Source organism: Boleophthalmus pectinirostris, unplaced genomic scaffold (genome assembly GCF_026225935.1).
Source record: "Boleophthalmus pectinirostris isolate CB_2022bp ecotype Guang Dong unplaced genomic scaffold, ASM2622593v1 HiC_scaffold_23, whole genome shotgun sequence".
Classification (NCBI taxonomy): Eukaryota; Metazoa; Chordata; class Actinopteri; order Gobiiformes; family Gobiidae; genus Boleophthalmus; species Boleophthalmus pectinirostris.
Window position 1 is genome coordinate 13,274,433 of NW_026571207.1, and position 13,136 is coordinate 13,287,568.

At 40.8% G+C, this 13,136-nt stretch overlaps 1 protein-coding gene across 2 annotated transcripts in view; it reads right to left on the reverse strand.

The window, feature by feature from the left end:
• Positions 1-207: 207 nt before the first annotated feature.
• fgf24 (fibroblast growth factor 24) overlaps positions 208-13,136 on the reverse strand; it is a 33,739-nt gene continuing 20,810 nt past the window's right edge. Inside the window, exons 1-5 of one of the 2 annotated variants that reach the window (XM_020917646.2) lie at positions 11,661-11,692; positions 11,457-11,493; positions 5,696-5,873; positions 3,279-3,385; positions 208-1,038 (exon numbers count right to left, since the gene is read on the reverse strand). In XM_020917646.2, coding sequence (XP_020773305.1) covers positions 766-1,038; positions 3,279-3,385; positions 5,696-5,873; positions 11,457-11,493; positions 11,661-11,692 — 627 coding nt within the window. In that variant the 3' untranslated portion in view covers positions 208-765. Of the gene's footprint in view, positions 1,039-3,278; positions 3,386-5,695; positions 5,874-11,456; positions 11,494-11,660; positions 11,693-13,136 lie in introns of those variants that run through there. The other variant, XM_055159354.1, reaches the window with a different exon arrangement.

The following is a 13,136-nucleotide window of genomic DNA, read 5'->3' on the forward strand; positions in this document are numbered from 1 at the left end:
AGACCATGTGGAACGTTGAATCACATACAAGCCAGAATGTGGTGTTTTTGTTTTTTCAAGCATTTAAACAGGACTTAAGCCGTGGCTGATGTCTGACTAGTCAAAGCATGTCATGTTTTAGCTGAATCACAGTCTGCATAGAAATGTCAAGAAGATCTCATGAAGGGTTGGCGGATTCCGTTTTTTCCAAGAGACGTACGGAAACAAGAGGAAGAGATAGAGAGAGACTTGTAAAATATTGCACTCAAAGCTCCCCAGTCTCTCCACAGGGCAGTGTCACACCTGCACTGGCCACCTCTGCTGCATCTCCATGGTGTCTGATTCCAGTGGAAAGTATGGGATCCGCGTTGTCAGGGGCAACACAAACAAAACGCGACAGGTATTCCAATGAATCTCTACTTGGCTGATTTTTATAGCGTTGCGTCAGCCCTTCAGTCCCCATTGTCAAAAAGGCAGTTCGAATGGAGCCGAGGACGATGGCGACAGTTTTTTTTTTTTTTTCCTTAGAGGTCCTTTAGTTTATCCAGTATAAATAACATAACAGACACGTGAGCACATGACATCAACCCAGAGGAATTCAAGAGTTAGGAAATATTCAGTCATCCTCGAAATACAAAAATAAAACATCTTTGACTTTTTTGTTCTGCAAGTCTGTCTCAAGAGTCTTTAAAGTGATTCTTTTCTGACAAGAAGCGTGGCATTTTCTCTGTTACAGTCTACTTTCTTATCCCAAGAAAAGTGAGCTCTGTCCATTCATTGTCTCCATCAGTTCCTCCTGGCTTTTAACCGGCGCGCCCTACGTGTCCTTTTAGTAACCGTGGTGAATTTAAACTCCTCCACAGGCTCTACCCGGCCTTTTGGATGGCGTTTCATGAAGTGGACTTCCTGTTGCCGTTGCGTGGTCCTCGAGCCCTTCTTCGGCCGGCCTTTTCGGTTGAAGCCCAGGTACCAGCCTTTGTACTTGGCCGACACCAGAGCAGTGTAGTTGTTTTCAAGGAACTCCTCCACGAAGACGCACTCCTGCTTCCTTCCATCAGGCTGAAAGAAAAAGAAAACAAGGGATTAGTTAAATGTCAATCCTCATATCATCTTTGCACTGTTTTCTTTACGACCTCTTGTATATTGCTGATATATTTGTATTACTTACTTCTATTTTATATTATTTTTACTAGTACATGTACATTTATATATCTTATTTGACACCAATCTGTTGCTAGTTTTGCTATTTATTTAGAATTTATTATTACCATTTATATTGTTTTACTCTTTATTATAATATATAGTGATGTGTGGGCTACTGTGCTCAAATTATTTCAGATAACTTGTGGATCAAAGTTTGTCTAAGTCTAAGTCTGAATGTAAGTACTGAGTTTGAAAATGTAGACACTGTAAAGGTGCAAACTACTGGGATGACTGAGGGATTATATAACACCATGGATATAAATTACTACAATTTAATGTTGAAAATCAAATTATCATTGCAGCATTGTAAATTAGTTTATTCCTTAGCATCAAAATCAAATTTGAAATTTTAATATTGTGACAACACTACTGGGCAACCTTATCTAGTGCAATGCTTTTATTAAAGGTGCACTGTGTAACATTTCTGGCGGCTGATCCACCGCCTGTTGTCTCCCAGGAAAATGTATTGCCTTGCCAAGATATTCAATTTCTTTACCTCCATAAAGACAAACAGTTGGCACCACCAGGCCAAGTTACAGGTCAGGGCTGTGGAGAGGTAGCCCCCTCACAGTAAGAATGCATGTTTTCAAAGCAAGTCCAAGCAATGAAAACAATAAAAGACTGCTAGATAGATATATTTAATGTCTTACTGCAGAACATGTTTTGAGCAATAAAATCTCCATGTTGCCAAGCAGGTGGTGGACCCCTATTGTAAAGGTTCCACAGTGCAACTTTAAATCATGTTTTATAAAATGACCAAACTACTCACTCAATTCTAAGAGAAACTAAATATTAGGTATTTTCCTGTGTGCATAGTTTCAGAGGTCTTTTAAAGAGCCCACCCATTCCATGTCTTTCCCAGAGCATTGTAATGTCCAAGCACAATGTAAAGGCCAGTGTGAAGGGAAAGTGCATGTTTTGGACAGAGGAGCGCTGAGAGAGAGTGGGAGCGTGTGTGAATGAGTGCAGCCCCTCTTGCTGACAGCATGACTTATTAATGCCACAGAATCACACGTGTGTGTCCAGTGTGCCTCTGCTGCTGTCGGCGTGGTCCTGCTCTCCGCTCACTCCTATGGCCACCTGGTGTGACTAAGTGATATAACGCCAATGGCATTCCTCCTAAGTGACCATTAGTCTCTCAATGCATTGTGGTGATTGCAGTCTGTAATTGACTGATCGAGTGTCAAAGGAGTAGGCCCATTACGTAATGGAAGAATGGCTGGGAGTTATCAAAGGGGTTTTGTTGGGTGTACAATAACAGCAGGAGAAAGCAGATCTGGGGTTGTGTTCAATTCACTGTGGATTAGGGGCGCCTTTCAAATATTGATTCTGATTTTAGAACATGTACTTTCCATCGCAATTACAAGGCCTCTATTTTGGGGTCAACCTGTGCCCTGTGGCAATAGAAAAAAACTGCAATGTGTTCAGTCTAGTGATTAACTTCAAGTCTATTATGCTATTAAAACAGGTTTAAAAATGTCATATTTAACTTGTCTGGCTGACCACCACATAGTCTGGTACACATAACCATACCAAACGATTTCCTTTTGATTTATGATAGTTATGTGATTGGACAAAACAGTTATTCAACTAGAAATGGCATGTTGTTTACAGTAATTTGTATAACATCCAAATACTGTGGAATTTACAAGCTTTTCATATTGTGCAATTCAAATCAATTGCTCACCATAGACGATCTCAAAGTAAACAGGGGGCGAGGCAAAAGCTCTCAAAAAATATTACGTGCCTCTATGTATCTGACCCACACTGCACTCACAAGATTAAAACTGCATGCAAACTCATGCAAAATCAACTATTTAGGAATCAGATAGGAAACAGGCAGTACTATATAAAAACATGAGTCATGAATTTAATCTGACTTTATACAAACATAAGTATCACTCACTAACTAGCTCCTCTTTTCTGTTGCTGTTCCATATAAATCCTTATAATCTAAATAAAATCATTAATACACATTTTGTTTGACTAAGACACCCTCAACCGATTAATCAACTAAACAAGCCTACAGCCCTATTAGCGTTATGGAGAGATGATTTCATGGTTAAGAGGATTTAATATTGCGCACTGATACTTACCCTTCCCACTATTTTGCCCTTCTCATTCATACAGATGTAATGGTCACTTTCTTTGCCCTTTATTCGGATGTGACTCCCGAAGGTTTCTGTCTCCACCACGAGAAGAGCTGAAAGACACAAACAAAACAAAAAAAAAGCAATAACTGACATGTCCGACAATCTTTCAAACATCCACATTATGAGCCTCTACGCGCTTGACAGTGAGCGGTAAAAGTGATAATGGTAAGAAGTGATCTCGGCTAAAACAACAACAATGGCGGCGTCACTTAAACCTGACACAGCACTAATCCACTCTAAAGACGCATCCTGGCGGCTCTTTCATTTCGCCGCACAGCCCGCCCCCTCCCGACTCCCAAATGTTAACCCCTGCCAGGTCACCTTTGTCTGTGCTCGCCTGTCAAGACCCAAAGAGATCGACCAAACATTTGCGGAGCAGTTATGTGCCCCTCAGGATTAGGTTTCAAGTTGCCCTTAGTCTGTGCTCACTCAATCAAAAAGTTAAGATGATCCATTTGTTTAACACACAGGGCCATTCAGTAGCGCTCAAGGGAGCAGGGGGAAAGAATAGGCCAGGGGATGGGATAGGCTTGGGGGCAGAAGACAAACTACCCCCCCTTCCCCAAGACTCAGCCTTCAAAAGTGGGAAGTAGAAAACCAGCCCATCTTGTGAGTGTGTGGGGAAAGATCGCTTCTAGATCTTTTGGACCATTTTAAAAGACTTGGAGTTGTCAACCCGAATCGGCAAATGTTTGACAAGATTTTGGCTGACTATTTTAGCGAGTGGACCCAACAGGCTGAATGAAGCTATAGATAAAACCACTGCTGTATTTTTCAGAGCCTCCAAAAATATCTTTTAAAAATGAATGCACTGGCAGCTGCAGGCTTTAACTTAATTAGAACCTTGCCTCACAACACAATCACTAAAGTGGAATCTCTGTCATCGATACCACTAACGAATGGCATTTAGTTTACAAAGGCGGGAATGCAGTACACTACAAGCACTTCAAAACAGTAATCCGCATAAGCCATGACTTCACAAAAGTTCTGTAAACGTGGGCGCTCTACACTTCAGTAATCTCTTGGAAAACTTCCTAGTACATATATGCTTTGTGGTATGTGCCAACGGTAAAACAACAATCCATACAAAAGGCTTATTTTATCAATAGTTGTTTCGTACAATGAGAAATTTCCACCCTTCTGTAATATATGCTTCCAAAGACATATATATTAACCTTACAATAGGGTCATCTGACAAGAAGCCTTCTTGTAAAACTCCTACGTTAATTATAGCTAACAGAGTGCATCCATTTGTAAGCCTTAGGTGGCCGACCAGCTAAGACAAATTTTTGGCTGGAAAAATTGTATCTAGATAATGAATATGCTTAAGTAAAACCGATGAAGAATGAGAGCTGCCATTTTGAGGCGCCTGAATGAAAAGTAGGTGAACTTTGCAGATCCTAAGCTAAACACAAAAGCTAAATGGAAATATACGTCATGCCCGATGCATTGTGGCTAAGTGCCGGTGAGCTAAATAGTACTGTCTTCATATAAGCTTCGTTAGAAAGTGCAAAAGAGTTCACAGGTGCCAGGTACTGCAGCTGGATGGGTAGGAGGGAGAGGGGGGAGGGAGGGTGAGCAAGGCGGAGGAGGGCAGAATTGGCAAGGCCTCATGGGAAAAAAGTTGGATCTGCTTCTACTCAAGCTCTAACAAGCAGTGAGGAAGCTTCGCCCTGGCGCATCTGCGACGGAACGCGCTCATTCAAATTAGCACCACGAGTTAGGAGCTAGGGACAAGCTACGTGCAGAGGACGACAACAAGTGGTACATCTGCCATTAAACTTGGGCACTCCAGTTTACTGCCACCAATGATCATTTGGTTCTCTTCAATTAATTTCATATAGCCAAGGCTATGAGTTTAAATCCCATTACTCCCAATCCACTGAGACCCTTGGCAAGACATTGTAGACAGTGTACTTTGTAAGCACTAGATGTTATTGTTAGTAGTATAGCATTAAACGTATCTATCTTGTATTTATTCAATTATAGGTATATTTATAACCAAAAATACTTTTATAAACATCCATTCTGGCTGTGAGGGTGCTCATCTCTCCACAGAGCTGAACTGGCCAGGTGGTGTTACGTGACTTTTTATTCGTAACTTGTTGGGTAATTTTCTCCATCACAAACAACTATATAGTGTGCCTTTAATTAAGTTTTGCATATTTTTGAAATATGGGCATTTCATTGGCCTTAGGAGTGTCATTTTTGTTGACATAATTCTGAATCTGCAAGCCACAACAACTCAGTACCCAGTAGGAATTCTGGAGCTGTCTAGCGAGAAAAAAATCCCAAACCCAGACTCAGAAAACAGTGATAATTGTGCAGCTCATATTTGCAAATTTTGATTTTAAATATACCATGTTTGCTCCCATCGTCTCCGTTTGCGTTGATCTTCTTGCCCAGGATCTGAACGTGCTTCCCTGTGGTCCGGCTGTACAGCTGGTAGATCCGCACCTGCTTTCGGCTCACCTCGTCCGGGTGCTTGGTGTGGTTCTCGATGTAAAACTGGAAATCTGTGGAACTCTGCTGGGACTCCTGCACACAGGTGTGAGAAAGAGAGAAAGAACCAGGATTAAGAAACATACCGTCATGGCGCAGGTGTTGATAATAATGTGCGCTCTTATTTTTACGGGCTCTGTGTCAAAAATATGATGCTCCAGGGGCTAAAAACTGATATAACAAGCAGGCATGTGGCTTTTTTGTTTTGTTTTTTTTTCCCTTCACTTTCAACTGCACGTTTTAAGCAGTGCATTTACAAGCTGCTAACCATGCTGCAAGTGCGTTAATGAACCTGTGAATGAAAATCTCACAGCAAAGTCTCCGCATTGACGCAATGGTATGTATGCAGAAGGCCCCAAGGCGGTATTGGGAAACCTGTACTCCCATTTCCACTAGCAGGCCAGCAGCCACCAGCAATTATACACCTGAAGCATCCAGCCCTGTTGCACTATCATCAAACAACACTATCATCAAACAAATATCTGCCCTCAGGCTTGGAGCGGTCCATAAATTACCAATGCGCCAGGCGGAAGATGGGAGTAAAACAAGAGGCACCCCAAACCTGCGCAAACACTCTTCAGATGTGACGTTCATGATCAAATCAAATGTTGTGAACAGCTCTTTGGCGTGAATGAGTTGAGCTAGATTGAATTTGTGAAAAGAGTTGAATATTTTGCATATTTTTTACACAACTGTACATTGAAGTGACATAAGAAAATACATGGATGCAGATTAGGCAACACAAGTGAAAGCTTTTTGTACAAAAACAGTTTTGGTTTAGAAGATGTGTGTTTTTTTAAAGGTGTACTATGTAACTTTTCTGGAGGTGGGTCCGCCCTTTGCTTGTCTCCAGGGTGATCTCAGCCTGAAAGCTTCCATTACAATAAAGGTATCCATCTTGCATTTTCATTCATCAAAAATACCTTCATACTCTCTTCTGACTTTGAGCGGGCTCGTCTTTCTACAGATCTGACCTGTAACTTTGCCTGGTGGTATCACCTCCTTGTCTCCATGTAGATAAATATATGCCACACTATGTGACATTCTAGTTAAAGCAGTAACAGCACCATGGAGAGAAGTGCATCTTTAAACTTTGATTCACCTTAACTTGTTATTTCAAAGGGTAATCAACAGTTTAACCTTAAATTTTGATTATTCCAATGATGCCATTCCCATTCTTTATTAGTGTTTGGATAGTTCTAGGTACCTTCTAAAACATACATTAACATAACATGAATTGAATATCTCCTTGAAATGAATGAATCTTAAAGAATTCTCTCGCATCTCTTGCAACAATTTTTAATCTGTCTTTATGCATTGCCTTCCAAAATGACTAGGCGGCTGTTTACGAGTCACCTTTGACATGGTGTAAAAACAGAGGAAATCTGAAGTTTGTTTGCAGCGCCGAAAGTATGTCACCCGACATTTGGAGGAAGAGAGGCCAACATATACTTTAGAACGCCTGCTGGAATCTCTGTTCACGCCAATATCCCATTTCCCAGCTGGACGCTCTGGTAATTGCACGGTAATGGCTTTTTATGCAGGCGTTCTCAGGTGGCTAATTATACACATATTACATAGCGCACAGGTCCTTGTTATTTTAACTTCTGTGAATTAATAGCACAGTCACAACCACGATTGAACAGAAAAATGGCCAATCCGAACTTCCTCAGAGACTCGTAATGCAGTTCTTTTGTAGCAGGTGCCGCGCCAGTTGAGGGCTGATTTTCAACTATGTCCCATCGGAGGGGAACACAATGTGGACTGTAGCTTTCCGATATCTGCACAAGTCATTGGAGCGAGAGGGGCTGGTCCGGCTGACCGCTATGACGTATGCAGTCCAGATATGCGGACCTTAGAGGATCCGACGCCTTGACTGCAGGGCCAGGGCTTCTGTAGTTTTGACATTTTGAGAACACGCCCATCACGTTAGCAGTAGAAGCGTGTACGTCATGTCCAGTGTTGTGAAGACTACTTTGAAATGTTTAGTTATAGCATACTGAATACCTGGATGTAGATACATTTTGTAACATATTCCATTTTATGGTCCAATCAGAGTATTGTGTTCTGAATACTTAGAATACTTTCATGGCAAGTTGCTTTATATTATAGTGTAAAAAATGCAACAGAGGACTAAAACAGCTTGTTATGTTTGTTATGCATTTATTTACCACTAATTGGAGAAGGAAAATTTTTTCTCAGTTTTAAACACAAAATTGCGTGATCACATACCGCAATATATTTCTTTGATTTTACAAATGTACTATAACTGTATTCTGAATATCACCCAATGAAAAAGTAACAGTACAGGAATAGGCTACAGTAGCTCAAAATTTGTATTCTGAATATGTATTTTTAGTATATGTAATCAGTTACTTTCCAACACTGGTCATGTCACTTTTAGCTTCAGACGGAGGGGGAGAATGAGACAATGGATTTACCGCTGGCTATCAAATCACTCTCAACTGATAAAACGTTTAACAGCGCCACAGTTGGTAAACATACATCTAATGACTTCTTATTACATCTTATCACCTTCCCATTAGAGTTTTATAGGCATAGTAACTATCCCGCTGCACTTTTATTGAGCCTTGATCATGCAGCTAATGCAAGACACGTTTTCTGATGTTGCTTTGTAGCTTTGGTGCCCTGTAGGTCTACCTGTGGATTTATTGTTGGATTTATAATATTAGAGCATTGATATCTTGAGTGAGAGGCTGAATCCACATTATATTTAACTTGGAGTGTTTTACAGTGTATGTTAATACACTGGTTGGACTACACAATAAAAAAAGTGCATGTTGTGATTATACAAAATAACTGAATTCTCTCAAAGATTAGGACATATGGACCTAATGTGCACTCAGTCTTGATTTAAAAATGTAAATTCCCATAGTACAATTTCAGTTCACATCTGGAAAAAACATATTTTGATATACAAAGAGTTTATATGAGTATCAGTATTGAAGAAACTACATTTTCAGGATAAAATTGGCCTGCTGGTGCCACCATTAGATAGTTTCAATGCCATACTGTGGAACATTCCAGGCAAAGAAATAACGACCCCATGGAGAGAAGCAAGTGGAGAACCTGCCACCAGAAAAGTTCAAAAGTGCACTTTTAAAGAATCTCATTTTGTGTTGAAATTTACACTGCATTGGTTTCCTGTTATAGGTGATTGATTTATTTGCACAAAAGATATAATATTATAGATAATATTACTCAAATGTTAATTGCTATGTCGGCTATTAAAATTTTTCATCATTCAAAAACCCATGTATAGTAAAGAGTTTTTATGATTGTGTTTTGTTATCTGTATCAACCTCAATATAAAAAAGCCTGAAATTTTAGCATCGTATCTATCATCACTTATTCCAAAATCCTTCAGCACCAGTCAAACCCTCATCTATCCCTGTGTTTCAGAACAATGAGATATTGGGACTGCTGCCATAGTTGTTAATTAATCAGTTTAAAATAAAATATATTGTTTGAATTGAACAAAAAAAAAATCTCAAAATGTTGCACAGAACCAAAAGCTGTCAACCCTGTCTAAAGGAACCCAAAACTACCTCAGCACACACACACACACACACACACACAACAAAGCATGGTCTAACTGCACAGGGATTTCACCCAAATCTCCCCATCGCTAAACAAACATAAAGGTGAGTTCGCGAGACAGTTTTGTTCAGCGTTGAGGGGGGGGAGTGGGCAAGCCTAAGCACATGAATGGGGTGAACACTATAGCGACAACATTTTTTATCAAGCCGTCTGCAGCCCTCTTCAAAGATGGGATGAAAACGGATACGGTTGAAACTTCAAAAGCCTGGCACTCTGCTCCAGTGAGGAAGCCTAGTTGTCGCAAGCATCTCACAGACACCTTACAATCTCGTGGACACAAAGGACAGGGTCAAACGCTCCAATTCACAGCTATGGAGGAGACCCCGGCGGTGCATTCAAAGGCCGATCCCGACTGCAGTGGCTTCTGTTGTTTTTCAGCGTGTATCCCACCCCTGTGTGACATTTGGGAGTTATGCGGTGCTGGGAATACTCATTGAAAAAGCATCATGACAAATAACTATTCCTGAAACTTCTTCTCTGAACCCTGGAAGCCCACAAATCTACAGCGCATATCTTCTCAAATCTCTATCTGCAATCTTGTATTTCCTAACCACAACAAACCAACAAGTAACTGATGTTAATCTCCACACCAGGAAATATCACTGAATGGCCAATGCACTTCAGCATGTCCAAACATTTCCTCATTTATTTCTGCATAGACAAAATATTCCAAATTGCACAGGAAGCATGTAGAGTATATACAATTTCCGAGTAAAAAAAAAAAAAAAAAAAAAAAAAAAGAACTTACATTTTCGTATGTTATTTAATTCACAATGCCTCATCTTGATAATTACGCTGCATATTTTTGAGAGCCTTTCGAATACAGGCTTAATGAAAAATGCACCTTTTGTGTTAATGTTATTCTTAAAAATGTCATCTGTTATATTTTTAGATGTTTATATAAATTGATTTTATATGCTAATGAAAAGCGTTACACGTAGGCTATATGACATCCACAAAACTTCATCAAAAAGGTGTCAGGTGTCCAATTGTTGCGTATTTTCAAAGGGTTTTACGGTAGAGGTTTAATCGAGTGGGGTGTCATAAATTGTCCTTTTGCTGCTAAAAGGTCTAATTGCCTTATGTTCATTACAACGACATGCTCATTTTAAATATTGCCTATGCCAGGGACAAGCTCTGTCACGTCAGCCGTAAAGTAAATCTACGGCTCTATAGCAACGGGGGCGCGTGCTCGGGTCCATCTTCTCTCGTTAGCGCGGAGTGGACGGCTGCAAATCATTAGCCTTCAAAGAAGAAACTGCTCCAAAAACGAGGCACCAAGCGCCAACGACGTGTTCAAAGAATAACAAATATTTATTATTACAGCATGCTCGTATAAAACGGCTACTTACTGTAAAAGCTCGAGACCAGTGTGGTTAATAGGCTATTAGGAGATTAGCCCGCCGTGCAATATGAATGACTTTGATTTACTAATGCTGCTATAGTTCTTCAGGGCTGCAGGCAATTACACTCCGTCTGCTTTGGCAACTTTATGGGAAATGTGACGTAATGATTAATCATATCTTAGCAATGCCACTATAATGTGAAGGAATTTGGATCTCACTAGCGATGGTCGGGGCGTAAATGTTCTGATATGCCTTATGTAAAAACGCGTGGTTCTCAATCAGCCATTATAAATGATAGCGTGTGCGTTTGTGTTTTATTTATATAATAGGCCTATTTGTTCAACGTTCTGACATTTTAGTTGGGACAAAAGTGTCTTCACCAGCTAGCCCAATTAACAATCATCCATAACACCAAATTTACTCCAACCTGCCACTCCACCAAGGCACTAACAGTTACGCACTGCATGAGATAAGTTACCTGTCGCTATCTAGCAAAATATGAAATACCCATGCCACGAAATTGCTGAGCAATAATAATGTATTGCCATTTCAAAACCAAACCTGCATCCAGTACCAAGTGTGCATGTATTATTTGGTGTTAAAATGGCAAACGCCGTTACGCATGGTAAAATAAATGTAAGAACAGACGTACCTGTAGCTGGAAGTAGAGGACCAGAAAGTGTAAACACCTATGTGGAGAGAGGGAAGAGAAGGAGGAGGCAGTGAATCACAAGCGATTACATGAAGAATACACGCAGCTAATACCTGCATGACAGCTACGCGCAAATATTGAGAGTATGGCGACTTCTATTGGTAAGAATGTACGAGAATGTTTTTGGAAAATAAGAACACTTACAGATAGAGGAACCTCGAAGGCAATGGAGACATGATGACTCAAAAACACCTGAAGTACACCTGCTTCCACTTGAATTAGAGCCACGTTAAAAAGCCTATAGTCCGTGCGTTCCGCTGTTACGCGTCCTTTTACGCACGCACACAGATCCGCCGTAAGGAGCCGTTTGAATCCCAAAGTGACGATAGATCACCGGACACGGTTACTGGGAGCAACATCAGGCGCTTCCTTGTTGAAGGCTGAGTAATCCACTGCAGCCCCCAAAGAAATCCACAAAAATGTCTCCGTAAAAGTAGCCCCAAACCAGTTGGCTATCTGTGCGCAAACTTGCCCAAATTACAAAAAAGATAAAGAATCCTTCAGTAACTATGAAAAAGTTGTCCCCCGAATCCTCCAGGGCGCAGAGACTCTTCTAGTCCGTCCGTACCTGCGGGGGATTTCTACACCTTGCGCGGGACATCTTCTTCCACCAAGTGCTCGCAGAATGTAGACGCCCGTTCTAAACTCCTTCCTAAAACAAGCCTTTAAGATGTGTGCCAAAAATCTAATCCAAAGTTAGGAGCTTGTGCGCAGCGGATCCCCCGGGAGCACTTGCTTGCTCGCTGCTGTGTCTTGGTGATACGCGCAGCACCGCCTGTCAGTGGTGTTTGTGCGTCTGCGGCTGCACATTTGGGCACAGTGAGGCTTTCTTGTTGTTAGTGGGTGGAAACATGTCAGCGGTTTGCACCTGATAGGGTAATCTGGGACTGAGAGACCATCAGAACGGAGAGGTTTTTTTCTCCCCAATTCACAGTGGGCAGTGGGCTGCGCACAAGAGGGGAGCAAGAGGATTATGCGCGTTTTGGTTTGTCTTCAGTGATACTTAGTGTGTGTGTCGTGTAAGTTTGGATAAGCGTCGTATTGTTATTCATAATGACTAAGACAACATTGGGACTGCTAAAACCACTGGGACAGATTATAAATACATGACTCTAGTTGGAATTAATTCTAAATTATTGGAAACTTTTATTATACCATTATTTTATTATTATTATTATTATTATTATTATTATTATTATTATTATTATTATTATCATTGCTCCCTTTCGATTTACTTAATTATCTCTGTCAATGTTATTTGGAGATGCGTATTTGAGTGAGACGTGGTGTCGAAACGCACTGAAACCACTCGATGTTATTTGCCCCTTTTAAGCTACGCGCGTTTGTGGATTGGCCTGCGCTCTTCCAGACACTATTCAAATGCGCGTACTGGTCATCCTCCATTTTTTTCTCTCCTTCTTCTTCTCATCAGTAATGCGCTGTAACTTATCCCGCATTTAAATGAAAGGGAGGTGTGAATGCGTTTACGAGCGCTTCAGAGCTGGCAACCCTAAAACGAGCACACATTATAAAAAAGAAGAATAAAAAAATGCTTTGTGGTTCGTCTTTATTGTCCCATTAAAACTGGATACTCGGGATTCCTGCGCCATTGATATTCAA